Source organism: Tupaia chinensis, unplaced genomic scaffold, assembly GCF_000334495.1.
Source record: "Tupaia chinensis unplaced genomic scaffold, TupChi_1.0 Scaffold144602_1, whole genome shotgun sequence".
Lineage (NCBI taxonomy): Eukaryota > Metazoa > Chordata > Mammalia > Scandentia > Tupaiidae > Tupaia > Tupaia belangeri.
The window spans coordinates 1,655,955-1,669,095 of record NW_006204462.1 but is presented as its reverse complement, the minus strand read 5'-3'; the positions used below and the strand labels follow the sequence as shown (position 1 = coordinate 1,669,095).

At 54.3% G+C, this 13,141-nt stretch overlaps 1 protein-coding gene across 1 annotated transcript in view; it reads right to left on the bottom strand.

Annotated features, from left to right (window-relative positions):
* The window catches only part of MFHAS1 (multifunctional ROCO family signaling regulator 1), a gene marked incomplete at its 5' end in the record, with an annotated part of 57,556 nt that overhangs the window by 42,416 nt on the left and 1,999 nt on the right, over window positions 1-13,141 (bottom strand). Inside the window, 1 exon segment of the mRNA XM_006167206.2 lies at window positions 12,040-13,109. Coding sequence (XP_006167268.2) covers window positions 12,040-13,109 — 1,070 coding nt within the window.

The following is a 13,141-nucleotide window of genomic DNA, read 5'->3' as shown; positions in this document are numbered from 1 at the left end:
GGGGGGGGGCAACTAACCCTGCTGAGCCCTTCCCCCTGCAGTCATTTGTACCCGCACTTAAATCGTATTCATAGACCCTCAGGCAGGCCTCCCCACAGACAGACCCCACTGTAACACCCAAGTCTACACAACCAGTCGTGGTGGAATGGGCCTGGAACCCAGCAGTCTAGCCTTGAACCTAACACCAAGCTACAACGTTCAATATTACCCCTTTTTTCTCTTATTCCAAGAGGACATGGACACTCACCAGAGTGAGAGAGGGGAGACAGCACACCCATGGTGAAACGCCCCTCCTCCATTCCTCCTCCTTCCAGGGTTCCGGGTGTGCACAGATGCACTCGGATGTTTTCAAGCTGCTAGGACTCCCACCATGTGGTCAGCTACAGGAGTCCAGCTCCCTCAGCCTCTAGGCCATGGGTCAGCCTGATGCTTCAGTTTTTAAAATGTGACACAAAACTCCAAGGGTTTAAAAAAAAAAAAAAACTCCAAGGGTTTCAAGTAAGGATGTAAATATAAGCAACATAAAACGTGAACAATGTCACACTGCTAGGACTGTGATCCGAGTGGGATCAGGTTCCCTGGACAGTCAGGAGGAGAAGAGGGACAGATCAATGATAGAATAGGACCCACTGCCGGCGTGGGACTCACACCCAGCCCCGAGATCCATGGCCCCTCCAGCGCTGCAACAGTAATGAGAGCGCCGGGGCACTGTGGCCTAGCGGGTGTGGGGTAAGATCCCCGCCGCCTAGCGGGTGTGGGGGCGGGTCCCCGCGGCATAGCAGGTGTGGGGCCGGATCCCCGTGGCCTATCGGGTGTGGGGCTGGATCCCCACGGCCAACCACGGTCTGAGCCCTGGTCCCAATGGCTTGAAAAACATGCCAGGTGTGTGTGCATGCATGCATTCCCAAATCCGAATAGGTATGTGTGTGTGTGTGTGTGTGTGTGTGCACCCAAATCCCGACGGGTGTGTGTGCATCACACCAAATCCTGTGCACACCCAAATCCTGACGGGTGGAAAAACTAGAGACGTGCAGAGTGACCACAGCTCACAGGGCTTTCTCCCCTCCCTCCTTCCCTCTCTCTCTGTCTCTCTCTGGTGAGTGCAAATGTTCTCTGGAAGCTAAAACAATGCAAACACGAACAGTTTTGCCAGCCTATAGTGCCCCTGAACAGCGTGAAGCAGAGTGAGACAGGTGATCTGCAGTAAGATGCTGCGTCAGACCCACAATCCGCTCTATTGACGGCCGGTGGAGCCACGTCAGTGTTCTCGGCAGTCCTCGGGATCAGAGGGCCAACGCTCTCCTCCACTGGTAGAGGAAAGCGACCAGCACACGCTGAAACAGCCTAACCATGTGACTCTGAGTCTAAGCACCCAGAACCCCTGCCCCTTGCCCAGCCGTGAATCAATCCCACCGCCTACATGGCCCTGCTGGACAGTGCTGTCTAGGAGGTGTGCGGCCCGGCTTGGTGGTGGCCAGCGTCCCCAGTTCTCACAGGTAGATGAGATGAAGCAGTGACTTCCCGGTTGCAGCATCCACACACTCGGTGCTTCTAGGCACACACGCCTACTCCAGCCCACTGAACTGTCCTCCACAGGGGAGGTTTAATGTCTTGAAATTGAGGTTTGGAAGTTCAGTGAATTCCCTGAGCTTGGGACTGCAGGTTTCGGACCAGCCTTCCACCGTCTGCACACCGTCCCAGCCGTGTCAGAGCACCTCACTTCCCACATGCACAGACTCACCCTCTCCTCCCCACCAGGTCTCACTACGTGTGGCCCCTCCTGGCAGCTCTCACAGCACAGGCACCATGCACACCACTTTTCTTTCTCTATTACTCTTCTTTTTTTTTAAGAGGTTTTGCCTTAAGGTGTGTGCACTTGCTAGATAGAAAGAGACAGAGACAGTGAGAGGGAAAGTGAGAAATCACCCCTGGGGAGACGGCCACACCGCAATCCCTTCTCCTCCATTCTCCTCCCAGGATCCTGGGTACGCACACACACCTGGCGTGATTTTTAAGCTACTGGACCGGAACTCAGACCTCAGTCGGCCATGTGGCAGTCCAGTGAGGTAACCATTACGCCTTCTGCTGGCCCCTCCATTACCTTGGAGACCTCCCTTTTAGAAAAAGGCAAAAGGAGAGAGGGAGAGGAGGACGGGAGTCGGGAAATCGGCCTGCTTTATTCTCCAAGTCGGCACCAGCCAGCGCACTGGCCATAGCAGCGACGCCCAAGGCCAATGCACATGCGCAGGCCCTGGGCTCGTGTCCCCAGGTCACCCTGCACGTGCCAGATGCCCTGCACGAGCCTGCAATCCCGCAGGCGAGGAGGGCAGGAGACGGCATGAAGACCTGTAAGGGGTTCTCCTGTCTCTCACGAAATAAGCACACCATTCCACGGCGGTCTAACATGCTGCTCGAGAGAAGTAGCCATGACGCAGACCCCAGCCCAGTGACCCTGAAACACACCAGGCAGGTACACGAGGGTGTGAGGGCCAGGTGCGTGGGACAGGAAGAAGGGGGCGCACAGGGACCAGACCTGTGGAGGGTCCTCCACTCCATCTCATACATGCATGCACGTGCTCTGCTTGAAGGCTGGGACCGATTCCATGTTAAGTGCACACGCTTTATCTCAGGGGTAGGGAGTGCCTGAGGACACTAACTCTTCAACCCTCTCAGCAGTTAATATGCTGACAGCAAGCACCTGGCCAGGCGGCCCTCAGCAGAGGTCCCTGGCAGCGTCACGGGTGTCACTGTGATGCAGGTCCGGCTCGCCCAACCCGTGCAGTCCTCAGTGCCCCAGGGTGATGACTCAGCCCCGGGGAGGAGCAGCCCACGCACAGCGGCCAGAGCAGGCTCCTGACCACCTTCTCCTCCTCCGAAAGGGTAGTTCTGCCAGCGTTCGGAAACCCCCGGGTAACGTGCATGTTCCCCTCAGCATCTTCTCAAGATTTCTTACAGTGACCAGCAGTTAGCGTAATGGCTATGTCGCTGGACTCCCATGTAGTTGACCGCGGTTCGCATCCCGGACCCGGTGGCTTTAAACTCATGTCGGGCATGTGTGCATGCATGCCCAAGATCCTGAGAGGAGAACGGAGGAGAAGGGATTGCAGCGTGGTCATCCCCCTGGGGGGGTGATTTCTCGCTTTCTGTCTCTGTTTCTCTGTCTTTCTGGTGAGTGGCCGGTGGAGCCACGTCAGTGTTCTCGGCAGTCCTCGGGATCAGAGGGCCAACGCTCTCCTCCACTGGTAGAGGAAAGCGACCAGCACACGCTGAAACAGCCTAACCATGTGACTCTGAGTCTAAGCACCCAGAACCCCTGCCCCTTGCCCAGCCGTGAATCAATCCCACCGCCTACATGGCCCTGCTGGACAGTGCTGTCTAGGAGGTGTGCGGCCCGGCTTGGTGGTGGCCAGCGTCCCCAGTTCTCACAGGTAGATGAGATGAAGCAGTGACTTCCCGGTTGCAGCATCCACACACTCGGTGCTTCTAGGCACACACGCCTACTCCAGCCCACTGAACTGTCCTCCACAGGGGAGGTTTAATGTCTTGAAATTGAGGTTTGGAAGTTCAGTGAATTCCCTGAGCTTGGGACTGCAGGTTTCGGACCAGCCTTCCACCGTCTGCACACCGTCCCAGCCGTGTCAGAGCACCTCACTTCCCACATGCACAGACTCACCCTCTCCTCCCCACCAGGTCTCACTACGTGTGGCCCCTCCTGGCAGCTCTCACAGCACAGGCACCATGCACACCACTTTTCTTTCTCTATTACTCTTCTTTTTTTTTAAGAGGTTTTGCCTTAAGGTGTGTGCACTTGCTAGATAGAAAGAGACAGAGACAGTGAGAGGGAAAGTGAGAAATCACCCCTGGGGAGATGGCCACACCGCAATCCCTTCTCCTCCATTCTCCTCCCAGGATCCTGGGTACGCACACACACCTGGCGTGATTTTTAAGCTACTGGACCGGAACTCAGACCTCAGTCGGCCATGTGGCAGTCCAGTGAGGTAACCATTACGCCTTCTGCTGGCCCCTCCATTACCTTGGAGACCTCCCTTTTAGAAAAAGGCAAAAGGAGAGAGGGAGAGGAGGACGGGAGTCGGGAAATCGGCCTGCTTTATTCTCCAAGTCGGCACCAGCCAGCGCACTGGCCATAGCAGCGACGCCCAAGGCCAATGCACATGCGCAGGCCCTGGGCTCGTGTCCCCAGGTCACCCTGCACGTGCCAGATGCCCTGCACGAGCCTGCAATCCCGCAGGCGAGGAGGGCAGGAGACGGCATGAAGACCTGTAAGGGGTTCTCCTGTCTCTCACGAAATAAGCACACCATTCCACGGCGGTCTAACATGCTGCTCGAGAGAAGTAGCCATGACGCAGACCCCAGCCCAGTGACCCTGAAACACACCAGGCAGGTACACGAGGGTGTGAGGGCCAGGTGCGTGGGACAGGAAGAAGGGGGCGCACAGGGACCAGACCTGTGGAGGGTCCTCCACTCCATCTCATACATGCATGCACGTGCTCTGCTTGAAGGCTGGGACCGATTCCATGTTAAGTGCACACGCTTTATCTCAGGGGTAGGGAGTGCCTGAGGACACTAACTCTTCAACCCTCTCAGCAGTTAATATGCTGACAGCAAGCACCTGGCCAGGCGGCCCTCAGCAGAGGTCCCTGGCAGCGTCACGGGTGTCACTGTGATGCAGGTCCGGCTCGCCCAACCCGTGCAGTCCTCAGTGCCCCAGGGTGATGACTCAGCCCCGGGGAGGAGCAGCCCACGCACAGCGGCCAGAGCAGGCTCCTGACCACCTTCTCCTCCTCCGAAAGGGTAGTTCTGCCAGCGTTCGGAAACCCCCGGGTAACGTGCATGTTCCCCTCAGCATCTTCTCAAGATTTCTTACAGTGACCAGCAGTTAGCGTAATGGCTATGTCGCTGGACTCCCATGTAGTTGACCGCGGTTCGCATCCCGGACCCGGTGGCTTTAAACTCATGTCGGGCATGTGTGCATGCATGCCCAAGATCCTGAGAGGAGAACGGAGGAGAAGGGATTGCAGCGTGGTCATCCCCCTGGGGGGGTGATTTCTCGCTTTCTGTCTCTGTTTCTCTGTCTTTCTGGTGAGTGCACGTGCCCTATAGCAAAAACCTCTCAAAAAAAAAAAAAAAAAAAGATTTCTTGCAAACAAACCAATGATCCAGACTGAAAGTCACCAAGAAGAATGGCCTGGCCTGCTCCTCACCAGCCCGCGCCCCCCCAAGAGAACTTGAAGCTGCAGTTTTCCTCAGGATGGTCTTATTTTTCTGGAACAACTCAAAGCTGGGCTTTGCCTTCCCAGTAACTTCGTAAGTATGCAGGTGACTTTCTTTTATCCACACGTACAAGGATCGACAATGGCACCCCACAGCCAGGGTCAGGCATGGCGCCCTCTCCCATGCCAGCTTCCCACAGCAAGCACTACAGGGCTCTGGGCAGCACCAAGCACGGCCACACAACATGGTCCTGCCCGGCCTGCCCTGGCATGCTCACGCCCCTTCTGCTCCCCGCCAGGGCCAGGAGCACCAACCAAACTCGAGTGAAGAGCCCGTGTGGACGGAGTGGCAGCCCCACGAAGTCTGAGCCTCCCCACGGTCCGCATCAGCCCAGTTCCTCACAGCCCTGGGTCCTACACGTGCCCTCTGGCCAGCAGCAGGAAGGTCCCCCCACCATGTGGCACCTCAGGCCCCACCCAGGAGCCCGCTCTTCTGAGGTTAGTGGCACTGGCAGGACAGCCACCAAGCGCCTGGCAAATATGTCCCCAGCTGGGGCATTGGGGGCTCGCTCGAGGGCAGAAAGACAGGCAGGGGATCCACGAGGCAGTTCCAATAGCCCTCCTCCTTCTCTCCTTCAAGGACACAGCTGGAACAGCCTCCACGGGGAAGGAACAGCCTCCGATGGCCTGTGGACCCATCACCCAAGCCGACCCACACCCTGCCTCTTCTCCAACTTGCACCTCTGCATTCGATCTCTGCCTCCATAAATCTAGGGCTAGAGAAAGCTGTTGGTAGCTGCTCAGTGACTTATGCTTTAAAAATAAGGTCCACTGGGAACCAGCAGTTGGTGTAACGGCTATGTCACTGGATTCCCATGTAGTAGACCACAGTTTGAGTCCCGGACCCAGTGGCTTAAACTCACACCAGGCCTGTGTGCATGCGTGCCCAAGGAAATACCAAGAGGAGAATGGAAGAGAAGGGACTGTGGCGTGGCCATCCCCCCTAGGGGGATGTTTTCTCTCTTTCTGTCTCTCTCTCTCTCTCTCTCTCTCTCTCTCTCTCTCTCTGTCTTTCTGGCAAGAGCCCACACCCTATAGGAAAAATCTTTATAAAAAAAAATAATAATATAAGTTCCACTATTTTCAACTAAGCCATCATATTGAGGAAGGAAAAATGAGAAATGTTTTCAAGCAGCTAGTGCCAAAAATAAAAATAATTCAGAGTGTTTCCTTTCCTCCCTCTTCAAATAAGCCAGGCAAACTGGCAGTGGTGTCTGGGAACCTCTGCAGCACATGGCATGCGGGGACCTGCCCTGCCCACAACTGGGGATGCCTCTGAGGACTCCCAGCGCCAAACCCGCAGGGCCTTAGTCAAGGTGGCACATGCTTCTGGGAGGCAAGGAGGCCGGAGAAGGGAGGCAAGACCCCGATGCCTGCCTGCCCCTCCTGCCTGCCCGCGCCCCTCCTACTCTCCTACCAGCCCTCTCAGAGACCATGGTCAGGGAGAACAGGCGCTGGGCTAGACGGGAGCTGGCACCATCAGCTCTGCCATCCGCAGCCCCACAGGGAGCCAACGCGAGGCCAGGCAGAAGGCTTTCTGGAGCTGGATCCCACACCCCGTCCACCTTGCCCTCCCGCTAGCCAGGTCAGACGTCCTGGAGGGCAGGAATACAGCCGTATCCACTTCCCTCGCAGAGGCCATCACAACACCCCAGGCCCTGTCAGGAACTGAGGAGCACCAGCACGTGGGCATCATCCAGGTGACCCACGTGCCCTGGGCCTTCCACTGTCCAGCTCCTCCAGGCCCTGCAGAGGGCGGCAGGGCTCCAGGTCAGAGCAGGGACCCATCACTGCCACTCCCCACGTGGGAGGGATGCCACGGAGCACTAAGGACAGGTCGTCAGGCACTCTGGGTCCCACAGAGGGTCAGTGTCGCAAAGGCCGAGCTGTCACTGAGGAACGCAGCCCAGGCGAGGCCTTCTGGTCTGTCCTGGCCAAGCAAAGGCCGCAGCCCTCAGAGGGTGGTGAGTGCACCAACCACCCAGCAGCAGGCTTCGCTGTCAGAAAAGCTGAGCCCCGCTGGGCCTGCCCTGAGTGGGCCTGACCAGCACATGTGCATAGAGTGGGCAGCTGGGGCAGTTCTCCACTCCACAGTGGCTGCTGCAAGGTGGGGAGTGGGGGTGGGAGGAGGCAAAAGACGAGGCAAGCCTCCACCCATGGTTCTCAGGAAACACAACAACCAAGGGGCCCTAGTGGGTGGCTCCTCAGGTCCTGAGCAAATCAGGCTCCCACGGGAGAAGTAGGGCAGGGGGTGGAGAAAGTGCCCTGAATGTCCATTCCACCTCCCGTCCAGGTGCAGTGGCAGAAGCACCTCCCCTCGTCACAGACTCAAGCACGATCTTCTGAACCAGCCCAAACACCCCAGGAGGACACCCTGCATGCATTCCAGCTGTGAAGATGAAGTCGAGGAGTAGAAGCTAAAACAGGAGCTGCACCAGGGAGAGCGAGGAGTGACCTCAGAGGAAACGATTTCTCTGTCAATGAACGAATACTTTCTCCAGGAAACTGTAATTCACGTGGCAGGGAGGGACTTAAGACCCTGCTCTAGAGTTTAAAAAAGGAGCACTCAAAATACCCTAACATCCCAAAGCCTCCTCATCTTTGAATTCTACTCTGCAGAGTACTCCTTTCCTCCACTGCCCAATTGCGGTTTTGATTTCCATAAAAAACAAAGTTACAGAGAGTTCAAAGAAGAATGTTCACAAAAACAAAAGCCAAGAGGCACCAATATTACTGAAGATAGATCAGAAAAGACGCTGAACACCCTTTATGAGACGACAGTGACTACTTCAGTCCAAACAACTGAGTCATGCTCAAATGCCGGGAACTCTTAACACTCAGACACAGTAAGGTGAGAATTTTGCTTTGTCCAGTGTCAGAAGGAAGGACCCACTTGAGGGCGGGGCAGGGGCGCAGCACCCAGCAGCCCTGCCCACCATTCAGCACCACCTGGGACCGGGGCGGAGCTCCCACGTGACTCGCAATTCACAAAGAAGACGTTTCTCACACGGAAGACTAACCAGTCATTTGCCAACTCTGACTGACTGCTAGAAATCCCGAAAGGTAGAGAGATGGAGGAGGGACTGCGCAGGGACCTCCTCCCCAAAGGAAGCACACACCTCCAATAGCAGATGTTTGAAAAAGAAAGAAAAGAAAACTATATAAAAAAACTGTATATAAACAGTCTACCGACTCGACTAGCTTCCCCATTATTCTTAAAAATAACTTTTAAAATTTTGGAAGTAAGATATTTAGTGAGAATTCACATTCAACACAAGTTCCACCACGAGGACACAATCTTCTGATTCAAAGCACGCACCAGTGACTAACTGCTACTGGGAACCGAGGGTTGAACGTCACCGTCGCTGGGGTCCAGCCTCTCCTAGCCTTCCTCAGTCCAGCATTGAACCTCAGGTGCACTCGGCTTTTCTGCTCGAAAGTCACCTCAATCAGATAAAGCAAGAAGCATAAGTAAATAGCCCACGAGAGGAAGGGTGCCCTTGGACAGGAGTACAGGCCCGACCCAGCACTGGGAGCCTGGCCGCGGGACGCCCGACTTCACAGCTCTCTCTGACCTGCCAAAAGAATCTCCTGTCTCTCAGTGCCTCTGTCTTAATAAGTATGTAAGTGCTCTTTCTGTTGGTGTAATTGCATCTGCTTACAAAACTTCTAAAGCCAGGGGCTGCTGCTTGACCACTTCTAAGACACTGCGTTTCCTGTGCAAACCAAGTAAGGAAAGTCCCAAGGTTTTCACTTCCCAAGTCCAGCCACACAGTGCAGCAGGACCCAGAAATTCGACAGGGCAATGCCAAACTCTTTCCACATAAAAACATTTTTAAAGATATAAGTGCAACTTTATGTTTCTTCTGTGTAAGACCAAGGAAATGTTGTGATTTGCTAAATATTCTTACTTTAAGTTCCAACGTTAACAAAATTAAAATCCAGTTTTTTCACTATTGCATTAAATTATTACAACTAACAGGACAACTTCATACTTTAATAAAGTGTAAAACTAAGTAACCAATCTTTTTAATGGCCCTTCTGTCTGTCTCTCGCTGTATCTCCGGTGAGTACACGTGCCCCATGGCAAAGGCCTCTTTTGAAGAAGACAACAGGATACCAAGAGATTAAAAGGTTTGTATTGAATGAAAAAATAATTTTCGGACCCAGTGACTCAGTGAATGCATTTCTAACCCATGCTCTAACTGAACGCCAACAGCAGAACTCTGTGCCTGCATCACCCCCGGCTTTCACTACTTCACCCTTACCAAGTTTTTCAAAACTGTGACAATTACTAACACAAGACAGCTACAATAGGCAAATATGACGGAGCGGTCACAGAATTCTATGAGCGAGCTGAGTGTGCTTTTCCATACTGATGAAATGAAAAATATACTAATATCTCCATTCTCTGTGCCCTATTCTTTTTGGAAGAAATACAATCTGAAACAAACCAAAAAGGATACCTCATCTCTCTGAGTACAAACAAAAGAGAAATGTACGGAGACAGCTGAGGACTCCTATTCGATATATAAGATAACATCACAACTTTTCAACCATTTGTTTTTCATGTTGGAAAAATAATCTCTTAAAGCCTGAATTATAAACCAGGTGCGCCTTTTTTGAAAGGCAAATAAACAGCCAAAAGAAAACAAGAATGAGCTTATTTCTGCATCTTGGTACAAGCTGTTCGTGGAATTCACAACTGCTAAATGATCAAAAATAAAGAGCTGCGTTTAGGAGAAAGCCCGGCCGCACAGTCCACACTGGAGTCTCAGGACTCCCCAGCATACATCTCCACCCAGGTGACAGTCGCATCTCCCTTGGTAACAAATCGTTCCATCAACACTTCATCTGTGGACCAAGAACTGGCTGCGGGTGGCTCCTTAGATAACCTGCCCTGTGAAATGTAACTCCAGCCACTGCGTCAGTTTAGTGGCATGATAAAGAAGTATTCAGCTTGCATAAGTAAAATGAAATAGCAAATAAAAAGTATACAGTGACAGAGCTCGGAAAACCACAGAATAGAGGCTCGGATGGCCAGTAACTGAATATAGTGGGTTTTATTTCAAGCTGAAGAATTAAACCCAGGAAGATCTAGGGCAACAGCAAGGGGCCGCCTTCGGAAATACGGGCACCTGATCCTTTCTGACACTATTGTGCTCTGCTCGCTTGCTGGCACTCTGACCAGGACGATGGTCGGGTACAGGCTCCACCTCACCGTCTCCCAGTGTGTCCTGGGGTGGGGACTCAGGTGAGGAACGAGAATGCACTATCGTTTGGTTTTTGCATAAGACACTTGGAAGGGGGTTAACCACGCCCGCTCCACACACTCGGTTATTAAAGAATAAGAAAACAGACACTTTCCCAACTAGACTCGTCTGATACCCATTAACCCGCTCAAATGAAAACCCCAGACGAGGGAAAGGTAAGCTATGGAGACAGCAGAAAGGCCAGCCGGTGCCGGAGGTGGGGTGCGGAGGGGCAGGGCTTTCGGGGCCGGGAAAGGACTGTGAAAACAGCAGTGCAGACATGTCACTGTGCATCTGCCCACTCCACAGCTGGGCCCCACCACGAGTGAGCCCAAGTAACTGAGGGCCCTGGGGACAAGGACGTGTCACGTAGGTTCACCGATTGGAACAAATGTACCACTCCAGGGTGTGTGCACTGGGCAGTGGTTACATGGAAATATATCTGTCCTTGGGCTCAGTTTTAATGTAAACCTAAGATAGCTCTAAAAAAGTCTTAAAAAATAAAATAAAATCTGGGGGCTGGCAGGTAGCATGCTGGTCAAGCGCTGGACTCCCACATGGCCAGTCAGGGTTCAGTCTGAGACCTGGCAGCCTGCTTCCCCACATTCTCTCTCTCTCTCTTTCTGTCTCTCTCTCTCTCTCGCTGAATTTAAGTAATAATAACAATAACGAATAATTACTTTAAAAAATAAAAAATCTCCGACAACCCGTCATTCTCCCACCCCCTAAAATGGTTTAAAGGAAGTGGGACAGGCTGTTGGAAATACTCCCCAAGACCCTTGTCAGCTTCATGCCCCTCTCTGTCCTAGAAAGCAAAGCCAGCAAGCGCCATCCTCTAAACACTTCACCTAGAAACCGACTGCAGGTGGCCACGCAGCCCCAGCAGTCAGGACACCCCCAAGGACTCTCCCTCGGAGGTCTGGGGACCCGCCCACTCGTGCCAGCAAGTATACCCAGTGGAGCAGGATGCAGGACAGCCGCCGCAGTCTGAAATGGCCTTTGTTCTGCATTACTCACTGCGGTTACAAGAGGCTCCTCTCTGGAATTTCCAAAGGAAAGAGCAGTAATTTTTTACTTTACGCTTACACCCTGAATTTACACAAAGGGGCCTGGCGACAGACACCTGGATGTCACACCCGCCCTGAGGCCCGTCTAGCCCATCCCTGAGTCCAGCCAAGGCTCAAGCAAAGGCTGTCAGGCACCACCTTGCCTCTGTTCAGCCATCTGAAATTCCCTTCCATGACCCAAGATTCCCTTCCATGAGCTGTGGGCTTCCTCCAGAAGAGGGAAAGGAGCTCAGTGACATCTGGACTGGAGCTCTCTGGAGGTCCAGTCTGAAGGGGCCGCGCCCACGTCGCCCAGCTTTGTGCCTTCGGCTTGTCCCCAACCTCCCAGAACTGGCCTTGAAAAGGTTTCCTGGACGACCTGTGAGGTCCAGCAGACAATCTGCCAAACGAGAAGTCAGTGTCTCCCCAGGGCCCGGCGCCTGCACGTACCTGGGAAAGCGTGTGGGTTGGGCGACCCTCTCTTAAGGCACTTGGAGCAGAGAATGTGCACAGCGTAGTGTAGGCCGGGCCACTCCTGCAGCAGGGCATTCAGCTCCTCCACCAGTGGGGTGATGGCTTGCCACGCGGTCCATATGTTTGGTAGTGAAGCGTGGCTGGCAATGGACAGGGTGTCTGGCTGCAGGACGCCCTTGGCAGGTCTGTAACTCACCACCACAGGAACCTTGCCTCTGTACGCAAAGATCTGAAATTTTCCGTCCGACCTGTGCACTACGTGGCTGTTGATCTGGACACTGTAGCGTGCAAACAGCCCAGGTGGAAAGGTGAAGGGAAAGCTATATTCAATCTGCAGCTGCTCAGCCACAAAAGACTGTCCGGCCAGGTTGGTCCCGTTAATCCAGGCCTCTGCATGGGGCACCTCGTTCTGCACGTAGCACGGGAACTTGTACCAGGCCGTGGCCCCATTCGGAGGCTTGCCCTTGGGCTTGTTGAGGCAGTAGCAGAGGCCCATCTTCTCCAGCAGCTCCAGGAGCAGCTGCAAATCCTGCTGGGCCTGCACGTGAGGCTTCAGCAGCAACCGAATGGCATGAGCTGGCAAGAGCCCATGCAGCAGGAAGCCCTCCACGTAATGGTGGAGCTGGGTGGCCCGGAGCATGTCCTGGCTTGGGCTGGGCAGTCCCACTGCCACGGAGCCATCCCCCTCACCCTCACCCTCGGTCCCCAGGAGCAGCTTATGCAGCAGCAGAGATGCATCCCTCTGGAAGAAGACATTGAGGATGTCAATGAGGCGAGTGAGGTTGTGGAAGACATGCTCCTTGAGGGCCGGGCTGTCCTCGAAGTACAGCAGCTTGCCGCTCTCATGCAGGTAGGAGAGGGCGCTCTGCAGCCGGTCCTCCGTCAGACCCGCCTGCAGGCCCAGTCTCGCAGAGTCCCACCAGCTCAGCCAGAGCCGCTGCGCCTGTGGAGGTTGGAAGTGCAGCTCCTCCAGCACCTGCCAGGACCGGGGCAGGACTCTGTGCAGGTTGGGGAAGATCTCCCGGTGCTCTGCTACCGACAGCAGCCTGTCCCGAAGGCGCCACATCAGGCGGCGGGA